Source organism: Patiria miniata, unplaced genomic scaffold, assembly GCF_015706575.1.
Source record: "Patiria miniata isolate m_02_andy unplaced genomic scaffold, ASM1570657v1 HiC_scaffold_18, whole genome shotgun sequence".
Taxonomy (NCBI): Eukaryota; Metazoa; Echinodermata; class Asteroidea; order Valvatida; family Asterinidae; genus Patiria; species Patiria miniata.
In genome coordinates this window covers 3,142,638-3,167,476 of record NW_024037056.1, presented here as the reverse complement: position 1 = coordinate 3,167,476, position 24,839 = coordinate 3,142,638, and the positions used below count along the sequence as shown (strand labels likewise).

Here is a 24,839-nt window from a genome sequence, read left to right as displayed (position 1 = left end):
CGGTAAATATTGTTCCCAAAAACTAGAGGCTCCACTGAACCAGTAGAGTTAACAAATCCATCTCAACAGGCTGCTGAAAGCCGGCCCACCTGTTGATTAATTTCCTTCCATTAATCATGAGTAATTTGGCCGTCCACACCTGCAGGCTCTGTCATCACATCTCAACAAGCTTCCACTTTGTTCCAATCCGGGTTCAAGGATAAGCCGGGTACCCTTCCACTTTGTTCCAATCGGGTTCAAGGATAAGCTGGGTACCGTATGTTTGGGGTACATTATTCATCACATTACTTGGCTTGTGATGATTGCAACTTATAACCTTGACTGGAGTGACAGGTTTAAGCCAGGTATGTTTGCGATATGTTCATTATTCTTCACATTACTTGGCTTGTGATGACCAACTTATAACCTTGACTTGAGTGACAGGTTTAAGCCCGGTATGTTTGCGAGATGTTCATTATTCTTCACATTACTTGGCTCGGGATGACCAACTTATAACCTTGACTTGAGTGAAAGGTTTAAGCCCGGTATGTTTGCGATATGTTCATTATTCTTCACATTACTTGGCTTCTGATGACCAACTTATAACCTTGACTGGAGTGACAGGTTTGTGCTGTTAAGCAACTTAAAAAAAAAAAGCTTGAACATTGAAGGAAATGGTTGAAGCCTTATTTTTTCTCCTTTTCCTGGTTTTAATGCTCAGGAAAAGAACAAGTAAAACATTGTTTTAGTGCTGGTATCCGAGTAAACTCATACTCAACATGAGAATGTACTTGCACTCGTACTCATCACTTGTAACCAAAAAAAAAAAAAAATCACCTGTATTCATACTCATACTCAAGGCAAGGCACTCAGAATCATATCCTACTGGAGTTATTTCTGTATTTATTAAGAAAGAATTCTGACAGACCACCACCGGTATATACAGAAATATTTTCCCCCTATTTATGTAAAATAGTTGTGCGTCAGGTTACCCTACTGGCAGGCCAACCTACCCTATTTTGACAGCCCCTACCCTGTTTTTTTTTTTGGGGGGGGGGGGAAGCAAGGAAAAAAAACCAAACATTAACTACATGTAATAGGTTTTGCCCTTCACCGACGTTCACCCCGACGCAAAATTCTATCTTATAATAGTTTATGCGGTACCCGCTGCTATGTACATCAGATTCGAACCGGCCAACCGATCCCGTTAGCTCGGTGGTCGAGTGGTAAGACATCTGCACTAGAAAGCAGGAGGTCGTGGGTTCGAGTCCCACCCGAGTTATTTTTTTCCAACATTCACTCGGGAGGTAACGCACTGAGTGTACAGTGTTTAAACGTCGGTGAAGGGCAAAAACCTATTTTGATTTATATCAACCCGACGCAAAATTCTATCTTATAATAACTACATACCTTTTACCCGTGACTACATGCACACACCTCCATATGATCGTACACAAAACAAAAATTGCCAAAAAAACAAAAATTCCCTACCTACCTACCCTATTTTCAAGTGCTTTGTTATTGGAAGCAGATCTATTTATTATTTTTTTGGGGGGGAGGGGACGTAAGTGCGTGAAACAGAGTGAACCAGAAATTCACAATTGACGTCACAATTCTGTACTCTATAGCGTTCATGAGAAGTAAAAAACGAGAAAATCAGCGGTGCCGAGGAAAACTTGCATGCACGTAGTACATGTGAATCATATTGTGTTTAAAAATTACACATATTTTATGGATTTATTTTATTGGGATTATAAAGTTTGATAATTAAAGTTATTTTACGGATTTTTTTTATTGAGATAATAAATGTTGACAACGAACGGCCATTTTGTCCTTGCACTTTTCAGCTGCGCGATATTGACGTTTATAGTGGACAGGAACAAACCCAGACTGTCTGATGAGTTTGATTATTTCAATCAATCAAAACGCACTGACCCGAACAACTCAAAATAAGATAAGTGCTTCCCTTAGCTTCAGTCAATGATCAACAGGTGGGCTTTTGGTAAGAAAGTTTGTTCATTTCGTAGAGTTTTTGTCAAACAGAAAGCTAATTATGGTGTTCCTGTAAGCCATAGCATTAACATCTAAAAAATTGTCAGGTTCCTAAGGCCCCCCCAAAAAAGTCTCCGGTTTCTGGTATGGAGCTTGCCCAAAAAGTGGTGCGGCGACACGGCTTATTTATTTTTTTTACCTGATTTTTTTGCTTCAAATGTCGGCTGATGACTGCAAATGGTGCCCGACTAAACTTAGTGCAAATATATGGGAGTCCAGAGAGGCCACATAAAGCTTATTCTCGACCATAACCCAATCTAAAAACACGTTAAAATTGTGCAGCAGCAGGATTCCAGTCAAACCAGTGAGTTTGGCGGTTTTGAGACATCATGTTTTCTTTCATTGAAAAAAAATCTTTTTCATTTTGCCGACGCGCATGGCTACGGCGACGCGCGCGCATACCAGAAACCGGAGACTCTTTTTTTTATGGGGCTTATATAAAACGGCATAGTTCAGTGACAATGATCATACTTGTACTGTACGGTACATATGCATACATACATGTACATCCCCATTTCTTTTGTAACATATGCATACACTTTTAGTTTTAATTAAAACATGATTTGAAAATTAGCAGGTAAGATACATGAACATCTAAATCTGTATTTATTTACTATATGCTTCATGTTTTCAAAGTACTGAATAACACGGGATTTGAAAATGTTACATATTGAAACAGGTTCCCAAACCCAAAAGCTACAAAATTTGTCAATGAAACACTTTATCTTCAGCTGGTCAAATACAAAATCTGTAAAAATTAGTTTAAAAAAAAGGTTGCTGTCACAGCAGGTCCTACACTCTGCAAAAACACCCAAAAAAGAATTCTTCAGAATTATCAAAAAAACGATCGACTGAGTCCACATATTGCAACCATCACTCCATGCTAAAAAAAAAAGTAGACTAGACATTCAAAATGTTGGAACCCAGAGTAAGGCATGTTTAAACAACTGGGCTCATTATTGGTTGATAGGACCACACTAAGCCCACTGTTAAAACAGTGATTGTTTTTATTGGGACCTAATCTCTAAAAGTTAAACCATTGAGTGAGGAGAAGGGAAGCCTTGGAGATTTCAGATAACAACTATCATTGGAAAAGCAAACAGATTTCATGTGACCTTCGGATGTTTCTGTGTTCAGAGGTTTCAGATTTATTTTCTCACTAAACACTTCTGGTTTGGACCACTCAACACATCTTAAAATGTTATTCACAAACCTGGCATCTGACTGCAAGCTCCAACTTCAAAAGTTTTAGCCACTGCCTTTGTCTTTGTTTTGATACTCAAAGGCTTCTGAGTATTATATGAGTTTAAGACAAAGCCCTAGCTAGATGTCCGTGCAATAATGTTAAATATAAATAATACAAATAATAAAAATAATAAAAAATAATAAAAAGTAATAAAAATAATAAAAATAATAAAAATAATAAACATATAGTACGAAAGAACGAACCCTTTCTCCTTTTGTTCCGTTGCATATACATTTGTCCTTCAAGCATCCTGAGCACGCCTGCGGACAGAAACAAAATAATACAAAAAGAACACAAACATTATTTCTACGCACTGTGAATTTTAATCCACATACTAGAAAATGTCAATTTTATTTTATTTTTTTTTATCAAAGAGATAAAAATGAAGAGATGGGTATCATGGGTTACATTGGATGATGAATAAGTGGCTGTAAGTTTTAAATTTCGATAACTTTAAGTTTCTTTTCCTGAAACTTTCCTTCGTACTTTCCTGTGACGTTAAGGAACAAACGTGCTGATGATGGATCGAACATTTACGGAAGCTCTACACTATGTCGTTGTACACCTATTCTTTTCGAGAACCGCCCGCTTTTATTTGTCAAATTCAAACTAAAGCAATCCTACCTTGCTCTTTAAAAGTAGAAGAATTGATTGAGCAACATGCCACGAACAAATCAAAATGTTGGACTCATATGACCTCTGAACCCCAACGTGGGGGAGGACCTTGGAAAGGAACTTAAATCCACGCTTGTTGTTCTCACACAACTGGCATTTAATCCTGTACCAAAACTTTAACTGTTTATCGCAAGATAGGGGAAGCATTGCTAACATTCCTAATCCCCTATCAAATCCCCTTATCCCAGCATGCCGTAATCCCCTAATAATCTAGCTGTCAATCTTCAACCCATGATGGGGAACCACTGCCTGGTATTATAACTCCAGTTTATCTTGACACAGTACATTGTAATCTTCATTCATGAATAAATTCCGGACCCAGAAAAATTTCAAGTCGCTGGCCGTGACAAACTTTGTTTTACCTCTTCCAAACAAATCGCCACATAGAAATATTCATTTCTGCATGTTTTACTACTGTGCACTTTTTTTTGAACTGCAGTTTGTACTGCAAAACAAATATAGGATGTAGAGGAATTGTAAGGTAAGATAATCAGCTGGCTTCTACCTGTACTGGTACCTCTCCACAGGTGTGTAATCAATTGCAAAGAATATGCGGAATAACTAAATATAAACAATTAGGAGCAGTTTTGAAGAAAAAAACAACAATTTTCTCCAACGCTGGTCGGCTGACCAGCGTTAGAAAAATACAGATTTTCTTGAAAAGGTCAGCAAACCAGGAGCTACGATTTTACAGGATGCTTTGGACTGTCATTCCCTAACAATCAAGTAAGATATTTCGTGATAATTTGATCACTTCGTTTTTTGATGTTTGCAAATGTTGTATCTTCCCTTTAAAGTTGCTGAACTGAAAAAAAAAAAAATCCCATTCTGACTCAACTTCTGCTTTACACAAAGAGCTTGCATGTTAACAAAGGGAATTAAAGTGGCACTTAAAAAAACATTTCAGCCTGTGAATCAACTATTATGTTTTAAAAATATCTTTTTCTGAAAACACTGGAGGCAGCTAAGGGGCGGGGGTCACCAGACATTAAAGTAGCAATTGATTTGTGCTTCTGTTATCACTACACATTAACTTCAGGAAATCTAGTCTGCTGACACTGCCCCAGTTTTCCGTGAGCTTTTTTTTCCCAGACGATTTCCAAACTTTTTTTGTTGGTATGCAAGACGAGCACGGGCCAATGATAACACCGGTCTAGACGACCCTAGAAAAAAGACAGTAATATCCTGTGCAGACTAAAGTTGCCGGCTCTGCTGCGAATTATTTGTCTGTGGACCAGTTGGACAAGAGAATCAATTCATAGGCCTGTTCCTTGGAAGGAGACCTTGTCTTTCAAAAAAAAAAGGATTTGATCTTCTGACTCATTGCCACAACTAGAACAAAAGATTGGGGAACATTTTGCACCAAAAACACCCTCAAAAATGTTTCAAAAAGTTTTATTCTCCTCAAACTGTCTCTAAATTTCTACTTTCATAAAGTGGGTGATTGTGGACCAACGGCTTGTTCTGATGATGCATTTCACATTGAAATGAGAGATTTTAAAGTATTTAGTAAGTAAACCATATTGTAATTCCCTAAATTTGAGTTTTGTCCTTAGAAACTTTCTGTGACCCAAATCCCCTGCTGAGGCCTACCTGCTCCCTGACTCTCAAAAATCCCTAGACACCTTCAATCCCTAAACTCAACACAACAGCCACTTTTTTTACAGTAATTGATATCAATTTTGGGTAATTTCAGACCCAGTAGAAACCAGAACCGCAAGCTCTGTTTTCTGCATTCTGCAGCCGGGTGAGTCGGGCTGCGCGGTCGCAGTGTGAGAAAAGCGCTGGGTGAGCTACTTAGATTTCTTGAGGAATGCCATTCGCGACCGGTTGCAGAGAGCTTGAGATTTCATTCGTACGTTTAATTCCTCCACACATGCACAGATAGCCCAGTATAACCGGGGCGCACAGAATCGATTAAGGGTGTACAACATTTTCAAACATCAAAAATAAAACTACCAAATTAGTATGAAATACCTTATTTGACTGTAAGTGAATAATAGTTTCAAGCATCCTGTGAAATCATGGCACCTGGTTGGTGTGTGCTGTCACTTTCAACTTCAAGAAAAGTGGAATTTTTGTATCAATTTCCAACAATGGTTGACCAATTATTGTTGGGAAAAGAAACTAACTTTCTATCAAACACTGCCCCCATTTTACCAAACTAATAGTCCACATTTTGTTTACAATCGGTTACACATCCGTGTACGGTTGCAAGCCAACCAGTCTGATTCCCTGACCTGACAATTGCCCAACGTCTATAATTTGCTCTGTTACGTCTTAAGTAGGGAAAGGGAACCAGACTACAAAAACAGCATATTTTTTCTTGGTTTTTCCAGCACAAAGTACAAAAAACTCTAAAACAGGCCAGTGTAACAATATTTGCTTTAAAATACTAACCCCAAAATCCATTCATTTCTGAAAATTACAGCAAAAGTAAATGTTGCATTTAATACCTTTATAAGTCAAGTTGCTGTTAAAGTTAATTTTTTTCGGGTCTTTCAATCAAGGAATGTCAGTTCAAATCTGGCAACAATACCATGGGACCTGTGAACAAACAATGTCATGGTCACTTGATTTCCCTCCCATATGGTTTCGTTTATTTTTCTTGGGCCAGGAGGGAAATGGGGCCCGGATTTTTTTTCCCCTTTTCTTAACCTTGGGTGGGTGTTACTACAGTAGCAGTGGCACCGGTCCAAAAATATAATCACCATAAGTGACTGACTATTGGGGGGGGGGGGGGTTTCGAGGGAATACGTCATGACTCTGGCATGGGGAGATTTTACCAACCCACCAAGCCCTGGCATTCCCACATGTGGGCCAGATGACCCCGGAGTTCCCTAGGGGGTATCTGAGCGATTTTTTTCCCCAACCCTAAAGTTTAAGTTTTAGAGTGTGACTTTTCATTTACAAGGGGACATTCCGAGTTCAACTTGGCCACTGCTTTCTCGTAAAGAAATTTTGACTAATTTAGGTTTAATAACATCAGTTCAATAGTGAAAACAACGCGAGAATGAGGAAATATGTAATTTGAAGATGTCTTTTTTGATATCTTTGTGATTTTTCCCCCTTCTTTATTCCAGTTCAGGATGCCCCGTTAAGCAAGGAAACGGAATCAAAAGAATACCATCTGGATTTCCAATTTGTATGTCTTTCGATAATATTAATAGTGCTAATAGGGAACCCCAACTTCCCCCAAGCAGGATACAGGAAAATGTATGCACCATGGAGCACCATTTAGGCCTATTTAGTTGATCGACGCGGGTTTTAAGCATGGCAGGCCGGCCTGCTTTTTAAAGACAGTTCTCCCACAGCAAACCTGCAAATTATGGCAAACTAGTATATTGTTGAGAGTAGGCCTAATAAATGTCTAAAAATAAAATAAATCATTTGGAGGATATCACACCATGATCACACTACCTCCAGCATTGTCCAGTTCTCAAAAGAAAAATTCATTCACAAATTTGTTCTAAAATTTATCAAACAAATGTTGTGCAAATGCAATATACCGTGTAAAATCAACAAACCAAGTCCAAGAACCAAACATTGTAACTTCACTGACTAAAAAACAGAAATCAAGGTTTATTTTTCCAGTGAAGAAAAAAGGTGTCAACTTCAGTGTCTGGCTGTAAAACAGAAAAGCACAACGCAAATTCTTTCACGTCTGTTGCAAAATATACAAAGGCAAGCAAACCACTGCTTGCTTTCCCATTGTAAACCACTTAAATCTTTTATCAAGTTTCGCTTTGAAGTGCAGCGAAGGAAAACATTGGCTATTATCCTTGGACAAAAAGTTTAAGTGGTCAAAAGAAAGGACAAGAATGGGGCAAGTTGACTCGAAGTTCACCACAATGGAGCCGTGTGTGTGGCACGCAAAGCATAGAACGTGCGAGCAACACTGTGCAGGGATCGCCTTGGAAGTTCGCACTCGGCCCACTTCTCACACCAACACAAATCCACCACAAATCGGTCCACACGAAATGACATACATTTTCCCAAGCAATTTAACACAATTTTGCGTCGAACTTTTGTGCAGGGGTTTGGAATAACATACTCTACAACTTGTGTAGTAATTAAGGATGGGTTGGTTTGGGAATTTTGGAAAAATTGAGGTAAAATTGAGGTGTACTTACCGCCGCGTTGGCCCACTGTGCCCAGACGAACAGGACGAGAAGGCAGCACACGAGGACGTGTCGCTCGATAACTTCCCGATACTTCATTTTTGTACAAATAAATTAATAAAAACAAGAGTTCGTTTTCACGGAGATAGCAGGATGAGTCCCTCTCCCGTCTTCGGCGGGCTCGCTGGGCCAACTCTCGGCTGCAGGAGGGGAGATTTCGGCCGGATTTCTGAGGGAAGAAATCTCAGCTAGCTAGTACGAGCCATTCTGCCGTGGAGACGAACCTGCAAAGCTTCAGCTAGAAACCTGAAAAATCGGCACTTGGGCCGAATCACAGCGAACTCACCAACTCGCGCAGTGATTTCCGACAGAACTACTTTCTCTGTGCAAAATGTTTAGTCGTACAGCAATGTTACCACAACATTTTATAATGAAAGTCTAGATGTAGAGTCCTAAAACTCAGTTTAACCAGAAATTGTGTCCAAATGTTCGTCTAAATGCTTTTAATAAGCCAGACATTCGGGCACTTTATGATTCCAGCGGAGGGGCTTAAAAATAGGTACTCGTGCTCAGGTAATATTTGCATATCCAATGAATCGAAAACGGAGGCCTACACGAAACCCGTTAGACGATTTGAGCAAAGTTTCCATGGGTGAGGTTGGGAGAATTCTAAATGTGATCACACTATCTTCGACGACCGGGTAGTGACCTAGTGCACACAGCTGATTATGCAGTGCGGTTAAAAATAGTATTTGCAGTTGTGCATCGACCACGCATCACTCTTTAGAAAGTAAAATGGCTGCATGTTTTCTTAAAATAATTGCAAACATCTGCCCCACTGTTTAGGATCGAATTTGTTCTCTATATTTCAAGCCCTGTTATGTTACACGATCCTTACATCTTAAGCAAGCTGACATTGCGTTCGCATTATTAAAATTGTCGGCCTATAGGCAACAAATTAAAGGTAGAGGAGCTCAGATGATGTTTATTGATTAGATGCCCCCCCCCCCCCCGTTTTACGTCACCAAATAGGTATAAGTAGGAAGTGGAGACTTATCTTTAACACCTTCGTAATGGTTTCACAAAAGGATGTTACTAGTTGTAACATCTCTTGATTAAAGAACATTTGCAAACATCAAAAAACAAAACTACCAAATTATTATGAAATACCTTACTTGACTGTGACTAAAAGTGAAAAATAGTCTCAAGCATCCAGTGAAATCGTGGCACCTGGTGTGCTGTCATTTTTAAGAAAAGTGGAATTTTGGTATCAGTTTGAAAAAAAAACACCCTTTTTTTCAAATACTGCTCCCAATTTACCAAATTTAGTGAGTCCACAGTTTGTTTGCAATCGGTTACACCATATTTTTATTCCTCCATCATCCATGGTAACACTTTCGTGAACGGATGTGAGCCAGCTAGTCTGGTCCCCTGATCTGACGTCTATAAATTGCTCTCTTACGTCTGAAGTAGGGTCAGGGAATCCGGACTACTACAAGAACATTTATTCTTGGTTTTTCCAGCATCTTTGAACATAAAACTTTAAGATGGTCAGTGCATGTGCAACAACATTTGCTATAAAACTGCTAACCCACAAATCCATCCATTTCTAACAATTACAGCGAAAGCAAATATTACCTATAGAAAAGTGTAAAAAAACAAAACAAATTAAAGCCAAGAGTCATTATTGATTTCAAATTCTTATTATTTTTAAAAATATGTTGAGGACATTCAAACATCGATGGTTTTCGTATTTCGTTGTTTATCAATGCAGGTTGGCAACCTCCATTAAAAGGTGACCATAAACAAAATCATGTGATCACAAAAGCCAGACGTACGTTTAGGCTCAATAAAAAAAATCCAGACAGACAGAACAATACGCACCCAAAGACCAGTAAACGGTATGAATAACTGAGGGTGCATGTCACTTCTGCCGAGGGGGTACCCACCAATAAACAAACAAGTCTGGGGTCTTGTGTGATCATTTTGCGGCCACTGATGTTGGGAGCCAGTAGCACAACAGTCCGTAAACTAGGGGGGAGGGGGGGGGGGTGATGCCCTGAATTATATCCTTGCTCATAGGATTACTGATGGTGGTTCGATGTTTCGGTTTCTATCTGTGTGGTTCCCATAGTCACCAGTCTCATACCTATCGCGTAGGCGTGCAGACTGTTCTTAAGACATATTAGGCCTTTTTCCCCCAAAAAAATCTTTGGTGATTTATCATCATTTATATCAATGAGATCAGTAAGGTTTCGATTGGTATAACGTTTCTCCTTTTACAAATGTTTTAAATCTATTAATGAATGATGAGTTTTATATGGAACGGTTTTCATCAGCAGAAGAGATGCAGGGGTAGAGAAACGACCAGTGATATGTCATTATCTTTTAAGTTTTACCCTAAATGGCTTTTCCATCGCTCGAGCAAAAAAACCCCATAATGTGATATATAAAAAATTGGGTTCTAAAATTTTATATGAAGTTCTGATATGACCTCGAAATCGTGTCTGCGTTTGTATATTTAAGAACGAATGTGTGGTTTCGGGGCGAAGTTACTTCAGGTTATATAAACAATAACTCGATGACCACCCGAAGATGTTTATACTATAACATGCGTTGTTTAACAAAATAGGTTCTTTATCCCGAATTATAATACCGAAGTCTTATATAGCGCACGTATCTACCAACAATTAGGTTCTCAAGGCGCTGGAAATTATGTCTATCATTAGAGACAGTCTAACATTAGAGACAGGTAAATGAAGTACATGAGAAATATGAGAACCATTATGTAGCACCTTTATAATGGTTTACAAGGTGCTGCGGCGCATTAAGCAGCCACTGCCAGAAACACCGGGGCAAACCCCTTCTCTTGGTGATAAGTGTTATTGGGTTCTTTAACGTGGATTACACAACACACGGGTAACTATGCCAGTAAGGCTTCACTATGCCAGTAAGGCTTCACGTCCCATCCGAAGGACGAAGCAATAACGGTAAAGCGCCTTGCTCAGGAGCGCAAGCACCATGTTCCCACGGTCAGGATTCGAACCTGTGTACCACGGCACACGAGTCGAACACCGTAACCACTGGACCACAGCACCCCACATTACAATTAGTAATAAAATATGGGACTTCTTTCGTTTACTACAACAAATACTCTAAAACCCTCCAAGATGGCCGCTCCATGTGCATATAAGGTCTGCATATGGATTTATATCTACCATCAGTCGCCGTTGCATCATTGTCAACCGTTTATTGTCAACCATTCGAGCTGCTGGAGTGAAGATAATAGTCGGGTGCTATTGTCAAAACTTAACAACAACAACAACGAGTGTATTTGCCGATGTTTGACATTGGGTATCCGACACAAAATGGCTGCAGAGCACACTATTGATTCGAAGCATTTTATCGGACCGTCCTTGGAACACAATGTTCTCAAGTGAAGTTTTGAAGAGCACGCGTATTCTATCTGGAGGGAAAATCTCTCTTGGTTTCCGTTTCGGGTTGGAACATCGTCTGGCACAGCTCCATGATGTTTGAAAAAGCAAGAATTAACCTGAACTTGAAGGGGGGAAACAGGAGGGTCGAGACTGTGCGTGTCTACTCGGATCCCTAATTCCCCGAATATCTTGAGTCATATGTCTGGGTACCTCACAACCCTTCGTTTCAGGTCCGGAGAGTATGTTGTCTAGCCCTTGTCTTGCTTGTCCAAATGTTTGTATGTTTTCTCATCTGTCATGGGCCGTTTATAAGGCTCTATACCCTGTCATGTCCTCGACAAGTAGGAAATTAATCACAGATGACTAATTTTTTTGCTCTGTGGAAATATAATGCCTCACAACGTTAATTCCAATACATACTGAAATAAGAAAACAACAAATTAATACGTGGTCTTGCTTTAAACTAGTTTATGTGGGGAAGTTCATTACTTGTTTATTGTGCAGGGTGATGGGGTAAACAAAATGCAGGGAACTGTATACAAATTACAATGTATCAACTGAAACATCAGAAAATGTATACCAAAAATCATCCTGAACGACAGTTTTTATATAGTATAAACAAGACAATGTCTCTGATTGTAAAAAGGGAATTTGTGATGGTTTCGTAATGACTTCTTTATAGTTTTTAATTTTCTGTTCTCCCTTCTTTTTGGTGCCATCTCTTCTTGGCACTGCAACGCACCCGACAGACAAAGAATTACCAGGTCAGTGGCTCAGGTCTCCGCCGTGCGGATGTGGCTTTTCACCGGTTGACTGTACCAGGAGGCTGGTGTGACGGGCCGGTACGGACTGGCGGTCGGTAGACACACCCAAATGAGCACACACCTGCAAATTCAGACATTATACTGTCTGACTCTAATTAATGTGGTTTGGGAATTAAGCTCAATATATATGGCAATTAATCCGGTTAAAATGTGTTTGAATTTGGAGGGGAGACCTTTCCAAACACTCGCAATTTTCAATAATCTCTTTCAAAAAAATTGTTTTTGAACGACGTGTGTCTGCCATTGTTTTGCAATACATGTATAAAAATAGTCAAACAACAAATTAATTGTAATTTTGAAAATCGTACATCGATATAATAACTTCCTTTTAAGTTTTTATTCTGTACAGATGGAAACTCCTTTACCGTAGGCTAAATGATGTATACTGCTTGGAATTACATTGGACACGATTAAGATTTGAGTTTGAGAAACAGAGGGTTTCGCTTTAGAAAACCTTGCGTTTGGCACAACATTCAAACAGTTCATCGTTCGAGCAACCCTCAAAACCGCAATAGCAATTGCACGACATAGTCAAATATTTAATCTAATAATTCAATTGCTTGCAGGAAAACTGATTTCTTCTTTTGGGGCTGGAAGCATTCTTTCTTAGTCCATGCAGGTCCGGGTAAAAAGTGTAGGTTTTAGATGTTTGCCTTGCAGGAGAAGAAAATTCGAATCGACGGGTCCGCGATGTTTTGCCTATGGGAGGTCAACTGATGTAAGACGGGCCAAGTCAAGAACCATACAAGACAACCTCCGTTGCTGCTGCCAAATCTTAAGAATAAGTTATGATCGATAGCATGATTTGTAAACTTCTAAGGGTCGAAAGGTTCCATTGAGAGATCGGACCACCTGCAAACGGGGCTTGTATTTTCTGAACCATTTTTTTGTATAGGGGCACTGAAGCTCCCCCTCACCTAGCCCGTATCCCGCCCCATGTACCTCCGCTCAAGTTTTTGTTTAAAAGTTTAAAACCAATTGAGGCCGTGCCAGGCTCCCGAAAATAAGCCCCTCCCCCCCCCCCCATGCCGCCAACCTGCTACAAATTGGACCCGAGTTACACCATAGCATGCCAAGATGTTTTAAGCCTTTCCATTTTTGCTTCAGGAATTCAAGGAAATTTAATGCTCACAAAATGTTTGGAGACTTAGGGTAATATTGGTGTCCAATAACTCAACTCGACGATACTAAGTCTTTATTATGTCTGATATGAGCCAGCCATATACATGTGTTTAGCCTATGGCTCTGCTCCATTTTTCTCGCCTTTCCCTATGAAAATATCATCCATTCCGTATACGAATATACAGGTATAACTCAGATCAGAATATTTCATGCATTTACTGCGTGGTTAGAGCATCCCCTTCCATTTTACTGTTTTGGGGTGCTCTGATTGACACTTGAACCTATATGAAATGTGATTATTGTGGGTTTTTTTTAACAATAATTGTTTGAACCTCGATCTTGCCAATATTGTTCAATTTCACGATCTCAAAGTTAGTTCAAAGTAAGGCGTGGGCTAATTTTCCGACACAACCAAACTTCGGTGGGCATGCGCCGCACGAGAATTGGTGTCGTCCAGAACTGGTTTTGTCGATTTTTAATTGTCGTTGCTGCTGCTGTTGTTGTTGTTTACTAATAACAGTTTTAGTTTCACCACAACAAGTTTATCTTCTCATAATATTCCCATAAAAAGCTCCAAACACTCGGCATTTGGGTTTTTTTGGAAGACGATGTTCCCGCGGTGAACTCTGCGAACGGTCAACTTCATTATGGTGCGCTGCTGGAGATGGAGGAACCCGAGGGCCCTTGTGGTTTGGGAATTTTTGTGGCTGAGGTACGGTCCGCATGTGGCATTAGTGCGGTGGACATTTTGTTGTTTCAAAGCCATATCAATATTTTAAATACGTGGCAACTGGCAAGGTTAACTCCGCGTGAAAGTATTAAAGGATTTCATATACATGTAGTAAAAACACTGGACACATAAACAGGGCCAAGGTCTACAGGCTCGTGCGCGAGGAGGATGTTAATATTGCACTGATAGGTATAGCAACTTTGAGGCAATTTCTTGATTCCGAAGCTTGACAATTTACTCCATATATCCCACTGAAATTATATAGGGACAGGCCTGGACAATTAATATTGTAATTCATTCAATCGAACAGATCGAGTTTTTACTCGAGTTCGTCTGCAGTGGCACTTAAAAAATCTATGTACAAGTTTCATTCTAAAACTCGGCGATTTAGTTCCTAGTTTCACTCTTTGTAAATTGAAGTCTACTGAAAGTCTGAAGTAACTATAGTAACTGCCCACGAAAACTGTCAACAACAGCTTCGACAGCAGCAGCGGCAACAGCCACAACAACAAAGTTTACCAACAACAAAACAAAACGATGGATCATTATTAGTGTAACTGCAACTTAATTAGGTTTATAATAAAATGACATCACGGCCGGAGAAGCCCAAACGTAGACTAGTTCCCAGTCCCTCCATCATCGATTCTGACTTCTTTGGGAGTGGGAACAGTATACGACCATGACTTTGCCGACTAAAAATAACCCTAAATATGACGTTAGTCATCCAGTTTTGTTTACATTGTGGTCAGGTGGCTGTTCCATATCCAATGACGTCGAGATTTGTTATATTTGGATCGTGGTTTGTTTTCTTTGTGGTTTGGACTTTCCATCTTTGCCCCTCGCTGTGAATCTTGAACCGGAAAATCCCAAGTCTCGACCGGAAACATTGAAGTAGTCAATTAAAAAACCAAAACGGAAAATAAAATCCATTACTTGATTAATTTGCAAAATAGAAGAAGAGGGGGAAACAGAAATTGAATCAACAAAATTCTCATTCTCTGAAAAACAAAAGAACAAATATTTTACTTATTTTATTTTAATATTTTTCTGAAGGGCAAAACCAAATTTTGATTTACATCACCGCGAAGCAAATTTCATCCTATGAAAAAATATTTTACTTCTTTACTTGTAACATTTTCATGACATTAAACAGTTTTACAATTATATCAATCAATAAAGAACAGGGGACATGAGCGGTTTTGAATCATGAATGGAAAAGAAATTTATGGTCAATTTGTGATTGAAAAAAAAAATGGCCTTTGAGAAAAATGGGGAAATTTATCAAACGGGGTGGGAATGGTCAAGATGAAATTTAAGACAATTTAATTTAGCAATTAGAAAGGTCTTTGGGGAATGGAACACGGGGACAACAAAATATCTCCTGCACTTTCGGTGGTGAGTTGGTTCACTATTCAAGAATGTCACTTTTCCCACAAGACGATTGCGAACTTAAAACCGAAACTGGATTAGCTTCAGGCGTTACCAATACTCCAGACGTCGACATCAAGAAAATGCGACAACTTGACACCACCGTCTGGCTTGTGTTGATCAAAAAATAATTCTCCCAACCTGACTGAGCTATTGCTCCGCCCACTTTTTCCACGCTGCGGCGCATCGTCTGCTAGCTGCAGTCGTCGCACCAGCTCGGGCCCACCAGAACCCTTCCACTCGCCCGGACAAATAATTCCCTCAAAATTTGTCCATTTCTGGAGCAGAATTTTCCCAATTCTTTCTCCGAGGGTCGAAGGAGTTTTGCTGGGGACTGGTTTCAAGCAGACGCCGAGCTTTTTCCATGTTGTGGAGAGTTTTGTGACGGTTACATGTAGGCCGAGTGAGAAATTTCTCAGGTGGACGTTTGGGGGAATTTTGGCGTGCAGAACGGCAAATGAGGGCATGAGGCTGGACGTTTTTGCAGCACTAGGCCGCACTTTAGGCGGCCAAAACTCTGCACCTAGGACCCTCACATCAACAATGTGGAGATGGTAAGAACCTTTCATATATTTTCAACAAACTTTTGTACCAGAAATCCGTTCGTTTAGGTTCTTGAATGTTTAAAACGCCCCACACCGAGCAGGTGTCGAAGTTTATGCTGTGTGTTTCGTATGGGTGTAAGGGACCTTCTCAAAATGTCATAGCAGTTTGCCTGAAATGGCCGCGGTCTCACCGCACACTGCAGCTGCACTGATTATTTTCCGGAAAGAACAAAAAAGTTACTTCAGAAGTTCATGAAGTTCAGGTTAAACCAACGTGATGCATGAAATAATGACATTTCTTCGGTTATTTCATTAGATTTTGCTTTGTTTTATTAATTTTAATGTTTCAAAATGAGTTGTTTAGGCCTATTTTATTGTTTAGTGGTTAAAAAGTAAGCATGCCCAAGTTTTCGTTTTTTTTTTTGGGGGGGGGGGTGTTAAAAAAATATACTTGCCCTTTCTGTTGCAGATTTTTAAACTAAAAAACTCCATTTATAAGGCCAGCTTTGGAAGGAGGCAGAGTAACTGAAATTTCAGAGTGGTTGAAAACTGAAAAGTTTGGGGGAAAAAAAGAAAAGAACTTTAGATAAAGAAATATTTAACATTATTAATTGTTCTTGTCGTTTTTTTCTCCACAGGGGAGTCGTCGCAGTTCTACTTCTAGCATTTGTTGGATCAAGTATAGCACAGGCAAGTGAAATTAACTGTTTGTGTTAATTTTTCTATGTCAAAAAGGATTTTTTTTAAACAAAAGCACCCCACACCTAATACAACACGCCCCAAGCTTACCACCCCCCCCATCCCCAGGAAAATAAATTGTTAGATTTTATCTCGAAGACTAAAATTAGTTATTGCATTTGTAAAAAAATATGAATGCTATTTTTTTTTTACAAAGATCTACATTACAGATTTGTGGGTGCACGGGGCAGGGACGTTTCGGTCCATCTCAGAAATTTCTTAATAATTGTGAATTTTGCACTCATTTTCCTGACTTTTTATCGCAGCCACAGAGATATATTGTACATGCTGTATTCCCCCCCCCCCCCCCCATTTTGTAAAATGTCAGTCAACACTATGGGAGGGGGTGATTTTACATCGTTTTCTTTAGTTTGGAGTTCACTTCCTGTGGGGGAAATGACTCACTTGTCTCAAATTGAGCTGTCTTCAAATACTGGAACAACCCTTCAATCAGTATCCATCAAAAACCCAACTAACCCCCAGAGATTTTGTAATATTTATAGTATCAGGAATATCCTTGGCATTGCCCATTTTTTATGTTATAAACTTCACCATTTTCCCCAACAAGCAGCTTTTGTTAATTGTATTAATACATTTGTCATAAACTTTCAGGATTTTATGCACCTATACTACATTGTATTACATTGTGTTACATTGTTTTACACTGTATGACATTGTGATACATTTGTATGACATTGTGTTACATTGTATAACATTGCAATGATTCTATGATGGATTAATTATGCCATTCAGGGTAGGGGCGGTTTAGGGTGTTGTAGGGACTAATTAGGTTAATAACTAAAAGTCAGCCTTCTTTGCCGTGCACTTATTGTACAGTAGTGATGTCGGCTCATATTCCTACCCTCAAAGTCAAACACATTTGGTGTTTCTGCTCAATTTAATCCAGCTGAATGAGCTGATTCATCTTTGTCTTAAGTGTTTCATCCGAACTTCCTGGCGAACCACTGTAATGCGCACATTACACGCTATACCGTTAAAAGAAAAATACGCTCCCATGATGTTGAACTAAACAAATAGGGAAACTCAAATTGTGTCGAGGAAATTTCATTTCGGTCCAGCAATTATTCTTGCGTGCTACAACTGGCTGAGTGACCTTCCTGCTAAGAAGGGCTTTCCCTGGTGCACTTGCACTCATCAATTTCCAAATTTGTTCCCGGGAAATTGGCGAACTTCCTATCATTACGCCACTAGTGATCATCTTTAACCATGGTCGTCCTGAAGATCAGCTTTCACAAATGGTTACACAACTCTGTGTTATATTAATGTCATCGTTTATTGTTTCCTGTATTAAATTCAGGTGTGGGGGGGGGGGTGCAGTAAGATTTACATGTAGTCACTTCAAGATGTTGATTCTTAATAATGTGCTTGCATTTCAATACTCGTACAAAAAAATATTGCTTAATATTCATTAGTGTTATCCTGGGTTGAGGAAATCGAGAAATGTTACCTGTGTTGGATTGTTTACGATTTGAAATCTGGGGAATGGATCCCAAAACCTGCAAGCAAGAACAAACAAATGAGGTAATAAAGTAACAAACAAACTAAGTGAAATACTTACTGAGTAAAGTACTGCAACAATGTTTCCTTGTTGTTGAAATCAAAGTGGCTTCCTAAGTTGCCATTATAATCCTTTTTGCAAATCATTTTTATCTAAAGATCCATAAGATTGCATAATGCGTTGATAAACTGGCTGTGCACACGCAGCATGTGTATTAAAGAGATTTTGTTTTTGTGTTACTGGTTATTGAATAACTTAAAACACCAATGACAAATTGATAATATTGAATCGATATATGGGAATTTTGATTGACTTTTTTGTGTTTTGTGATTTGTTTCTTTCTTATTAATTTTTATATTTTTAAAATTATAGAGAAGTAACTGAAATGGATGAAGTCAAAAGAGAAAAAAATATCTGGGTTTGATCATGAGAAACCACACTGTCTACTTGATTCGAATTCAGTTTAACAAAAAACAAAACACCGTGTCCATACTGAGAAACACCGTTACGTTTACATGATTCCTCCGAGTACGAGTACATGGAGTACGAGTACGCCAGAAATCTTAAGTTTCAAATGAAATATTACAGTTGTAAAGTTTATTTATATATCTGTCCACACACATGTACGAACCTCATTTATTGGAGCCATCTGATTGTACTGGGGTGTTACTGTGGAGTAGTTCCCAGGGCACGCCAAGGTCAATAAGTCAAGGCAACGGCAATGAATAAACCCACAAGGTTTTCAGGATGGCGCCATACCCCATGCAGTTGCACTTGTTAACTGCCATGTTTTTTTCCTTCTTCTAAAAGTGGCCTTGAGAAAACACTAAGACATTGGTATGTAGCGCGCACTGAGAGAACTGACACCATTTTGTCAGGATCGCGACCCCGGAAAATTCACACGGGTTTTAAAGTTGTCTCTACTGTGGAAGTCATAGTTTTTTGGGACTAGAAAGGGAGAAAAACATTGATTGGGGAGATCTTCGTGAATACAAAACAATGTTAAATTGTTAGAGTTTTAGGACTTGGGAATTAGGTGATTGCATGACACCCATTTAAAAGTGGTATTTCGGTGTTCCAAACCAAGACATTTTTGTAGTAACTCCACAGAAGTCGAGCCAATAAGTCGAGCCAAATACATGAACGTGTAGATTTTGGTTTCATTTCAAATTTACAAACGTTAATTTAGGCATTAATTCTACATTACAGCAGTGATCTGGAGTCAATCTGAATGCACTCTCTAGTCCTAGTGTACATGTAGTTGTTCTTGACTGTTTCGGACTTTGAATATTTTTTATGTATTTAGTTCAAATCTTAGGAATAAATTGGCACAATTGGAATGCTAGTTTGTATGAAGCCCGGAAAGGGACAGGGTGGAATTTTTTTTTGGAGTTTGCTAATTCGTTCGCACGAATTACTAATTCGTTCGCACGAATTACTAATTCGTTCGCACGAATTACTAATTCGTGCGAACGAATTACAAACTCCAGTAATTCGTTCGCACGAATTACTAATTCGTTCCCACGAATTACGAATAGGAATTCATGCGAACGAATTACTAATTCGTTCGAACGAATTGCTAATTCGTTCGAACGAATTAGTAATTCGTGCGAACGAAATAGTAATTCGTGCGAACGAAATAGGAATTCGTGCGAACGAATTAGCAATTCGTGCGAACGAATTACTAATTCGTGCGAACGAATTAGGAAATTCCAAAAAAAAATTCCACCCTGTCCCTTCCCGGGCTTCATTAGTTTGAAATGGATGTAATTTTTCTTTGGAAAAAAATGTTGCAACCTGACACCACTTCAGGGGTTGTGTACAAAGTCTATGGAGAGTCACAAAACTTTTCTAAGAATTTCCTAACAAAATTGAAAATGTATCTCAGTCCCAGATTCATGTCTTATCATCATTTTTGCAATAACTGACCTTTAAGTTCATGGAGATGATATATGAAAAAAAAAAAATTGGCGTCAGATTACAACATTTTTTCCTTTTCTTTTGTAAGCCTATCAGATACAAATTTGAGAACTGTTCTGTACGCATTCACAGTTTTTGATTTTTTTCCCCTTCTTTTTCCCCCTTTCCTTGTTAAAACATTAAGACTTAGAGTACTGTAAGCATTCACAAAGTCACACCGATACATTTATTAGCCATACAGTATGGCAATAGTCGATGATTAAAGTAGCTTATTTTTCAGATGTCTTCATAAATCAATTTGTTTCATATTTCCTTTCCAGCTTTTCTTATACATGTCAGTCACATATTTCCAAGAGATCCCAAACAGGATGATAAATTGCTACAGACTGTATTCTTATCTTGAGAAAGGTCTAGTTACTAACTCCGCATTCATCCTTTGACTCGGTGATAATTTCTTTTATATCATAACCACATGTTTAAAATGAATGATAGGACTGTGAGTTATCTTGTCTGGACCTTGGCTGCCAGGCATGGGTTATAACGACTGTCGGTATTCCAAGCCGGATTCATTTCCCTTACATGGGATTGCGGCTTCAGTTGCAAGGCTGGCCAGTGACATTTCGTCTGGGGCAGGATTCCTGCTGTGTACGGGCTCCTTGCACGAACAGTAGAGGGCGCTTTTTGACCATTTCGGAGGCTGCCTCCTTTTTTTTTTAAACCGAAAAAAAAATGATAAATTTTATAAACAGTGACATCAGTTTTGCCTCTTTGTCTGTTGCATCTAGTCCATGTAAAATTGTTTTGTAATTTCCTAAGTCCAAGTGGCGGCTATTTAAAAAAAAAGCTGGTGGCCATCTTAAAAAATAGCCGGGTTGGGCGGCCATTTTGGAGGGGGAAAAAAGGGCCTTCTTCCTTTTTTCAAAAAGGCAGGATGCTAAACAAGTTTTTTTTACTTTGCCCTACAGATCTGCTGCAGTTACTACCTCTGAATTTTTGGGTTTAGGGGTTAAATATTCATATTTGCGAAATATGTTAACAATTTTATTTGTTCTCTGTCTCATCACAGAAAGCCGACTGTGGAGCAACATGTAAAGCCTGCAACTGTAAGGGTAGACAAGGACAGAGGGTGAGTAACTTTAAATATCCAGGGGTCAAGTCATTTTTGTCCCCACAGTGATGTGGGTATTGTTACCATTGTTATCATCTAGGCAAACTTGATACCGTCTGTCGGATAAATATTCCAGACATCACGGTCTAGAGTGACGCCATTTTGTACGAGGGGCCAGAAACAGGAAATGTGGCAGACTGACGCACAGCATCAAGAAAGATATCATATCCCTTATCCCCATTTGAAGACAGAGACCCAAAAAACCTTCTTACAGGATCATAGATGTCTAGACCGTTGAAGACAAAGACCGTCCGAGGATTGTTCAGATGAGCTCATCAGACGTCGTTTGTTGGGTCATCCCAATAAATGCGTCACAACTGTAATTTTCGTCAGAATTTTGAATTGAAACTTTTGATACATGAATGTCAATAGGCCACACCTGGGTCAAAGTTCACGGAGTTGCCCAGCTACAAAAGCGGTGAACATATGCAAGACAGTTTCAGATCCTGTTTTTGCAAATTTATTATTTTTGTTAGTGAATATCCGTGTACTGTTAGCAGCAGTTCTCTGATGTATGATCATTGAAAATTTGATTAGAAATCGCCCCATGTGTCACAATTGTAACCATCCACAACCGCTGGCACTGTTCCCACACACTACGCATGTACAGGGGCAACAACACTAGTACCTCTCCAATGTTATACAGCATTTTTCGGCCGCGCGCTTAATAAGAGCGTGTAGCATGTCGGACTTTTGTGCACGCATGTCGGACATCTGTGCACAAATTTATCAAGGCTGTGATTGGTCAGAACATCATTGGGTGGCGTTTAGAATGGATCAGTCTATTCAAAAGAAATAATTAAGCAGACTTTTTGAACTACATGTAATTTAGTAGGAATGTTTACTCTCAACTTTTAAAAAAAAAATAAGTAAAACAGAAGTGGGGTCTTAGCTAGAAGAAGAAAAAAGTCGAGGTCTTCATGTTCACATCCTTGAATTAATGCAACGACGCAGAAAGTGAAATGGAGGAATCACCAGTTGGGCCGAAGGTGTCCACAGCACCGTTGCCGCAAACAAAGGAAGTTTGTCTTTTCCATTCACCTGTTCTTGACAGGGACCCAGACAGTGACTGAACGGACTGCGAGAATGAAAACATAGAACTGTAGCCTGTCAACCAGGCTGTGTTTATTCATGCCTAGTCCCGCCATTGTCTGCTCACCTTGGCATTGGTGATCGCTTTGAAGAAAAAAAAGAGGGGAAAAAAATCTAGCCGTCTGGCAGGAAGATAACTGACAAGCAGCCGCCCAGTAGACACTGTAATAGCTTTCCCCTGCGGTATCTGGGCTTTTCCTGATAGCAGGAATCATACCCGGAAGAGTAGATCACTCAAGCTTGGCTTCGGACACTGCAATCAGACAAATTCAGGAAAAGGAAAAAAATAGTGGCCAATAGACACATACCGGTACAGGTTGGTCTAGGCTTACAGTAAGTGTATGTTGTCTAGACATGTGCACATACAGATGATCTGATGATGTACAACATTAATATTGAGAATGTGGGAAATATGAAGTGACGAAGAAAATTAACTCTACATGTAAAATCCAACATCATGATGCATAGAATGTCTAGACAATTAAGGAACATAAAAGTTAGACATTTACTAAATTGAGAAATTTCATGCTTAAGAAGTAAAATGGAATCCAAAAAGCTGTGGACCATGATTTTATGTCATTTGAGGATAGAAGTTTAGTTTACTTTGTGTTCTTGGGCAAGACGCTTTACTACAAGTACCATTGCCTCTCTCCACCCAGGAGTATAAATGGGTACCTGTGAAGGTAGAGACTAGAATGTGCTGATCTTGAGCTGCTGTAGCAACTGGTCTCAGGACCCGATGAACAGGGGTAATAATTGTGAAGCGCTTTGAGACCTTTGGTATAAAGGGCTATAAGCACCACATTATAATTATTATCATCAGGTATGCAACTTTTCCTCCAATCAGTTGATTATCCTTTTTGCACCTCACACTTACAAAAACTGGAAACACTGTATAAAGTCTTGTATAAAGCTTGGTATTTCCTCTTTGTACAAGTTGCTTCATGTGTAATAGACTCACTTTGTATACAGACTTCTTCCTGAATTTTGACAGTACATGTACATGTATTAAAGATTGAATGGTTTGGGACAGATTGTAAGAAGAGTGCAAGAAGGTTGACTTGTTGCCTTCAACCAGGGACATTGCAGTAGATTGACAGTCTGCCCCATGATGATTAGTGGGATGTTTAAATGAATGAAACCGCAGATCCAGTCCCAAGTCCATTGTAAATATTGGAAATCTGCCAAAGCCTCAACAGCTGCCCAGCCCTCTATCACAAGGCCAAACCCAGTCTGAAATTGGCCCCACTTCACCCCAGGACTGAACTTTTCTTGGGGATAGTGAGGAGGGTTCTTAAGTGGGTATGATTCACCTCACCTCTGGTTGGCCCAAGGGTCCTTGGAAGAAATAAAACAGGCCCTGTATTGGGTGGTAAATCATGGGTGGGGGATACTAACTCATGGCCAGTGAATTGACCCTCGCTAAGGATGCTTGGAGTGCAAGGGACAGTGACCTTCTCGCCCCCCCCCCCCAATCCATAAGGAGTGAAAATCTCCCTTTGAAAACATGACTAGAACGTTTTTAAATCAAATCCAAACTGCTGATCATATCTTTCCAATTTGTTTTCTTACCACATATTTTAGACCAGAACTGTAGTCCACATCAGCAGGTTCATGATAATTCTTCAATTTAGCCAATGAAAACTGAAGTTTCTTTCTATAGAATTTTTAGGCGCTACATCTAAAATGTTTTTGGTGTTGAGATCAAAAGTTAACACTTACATATCACTACAGATAAACTGTCATGCCAACATGGCAACCTGTCTTAAAAATTGTGACTTTATTTGCAAAATTCCTAGCAATAATATGAGATACATTTATCCAATGTACCTAAGTATGTTCTCATGATGATGTCTTTAAAGAAAAAAAAACACTCTCCTGTGCTTGCTTGCGGGTAGTTTTCCATTTTAATTTTTTTTTTGCACATGATGGATTTTATCCACATGTGCTGATTATTGTAATATTCATTTCCTCACATGCAATAAACAAGAACTGTAACTAATTGTCAAAGGAAGTTGTTAGTGCAATGCAAATTAAGCTGCAAGGAATTTGTCAACCACGTGTTGGCGTGTGAATTGGCTTCCTGATAAGTGATAGTTTGGCATTGTCTAAATTGCAACTCCAATGGTAAATATGTTAAGAAAAGTTTACAAAGTTGAGTGATATGATATCATAAAGCTTGTGTTTGTAATGTAAATTTTGTTTAGATCAAAGCTAAACAGAAAATGAGTCCATTTCCCTTT

General features: G+C 39.2%; 2 protein-coding genes across 2 annotated transcripts in view; one reads left to right on the top strand and one right to left on the bottom strand.

The window, feature by feature from the left end:
• The window catches only part of LOC119724229 (collagen alpha-5(IV) chain-like), a 42,913-nt gene extending 34,110 nt beyond the window's left edge, over window positions 1-8,803 (bottom strand). The window contains exons 1-2 of the mRNA XM_038195185.1: window positions 8,086-8,803; window positions 3,481-3,537 (exon numbers count right to left, since the gene is read on the bottom strand). Coding sequence (XP_038051113.1) covers window positions 3,481-3,537; window positions 8,086-8,172 — 144 coding nt within the window. The 5' untranslated portion in view covers window positions 8,173-8,803. The remainder of the gene's footprint in view (window positions 1-3,480; window positions 3,538-8,085) is intronic.
• A 6,993-nt stretch (window positions 8,804-15,796) lies between these two features.
• Window positions 15,797-24,839, top strand: part of LOC119724226 (collagen alpha-2(IV) chain-like) — a 45,093-nt gene continuing 36,050 nt past the window's right edge. Inside the window, exons 1-3 of the mRNA XM_038195177.1 lie at window positions 15,797-16,168; window positions 16,798-16,849; window positions 21,403-21,462. Of these exons, the coding sequence (XP_038051105.1) occupies window positions 16,080-16,168; window positions 16,798-16,849; window positions 21,403-21,462 (201 nt within the window). The 5' untranslated portion in view covers window positions 15,797-16,079. The remainder of the gene's footprint in view (window positions 16,169-16,797; window positions 16,850-21,402; window positions 21,463-24,839) is intronic.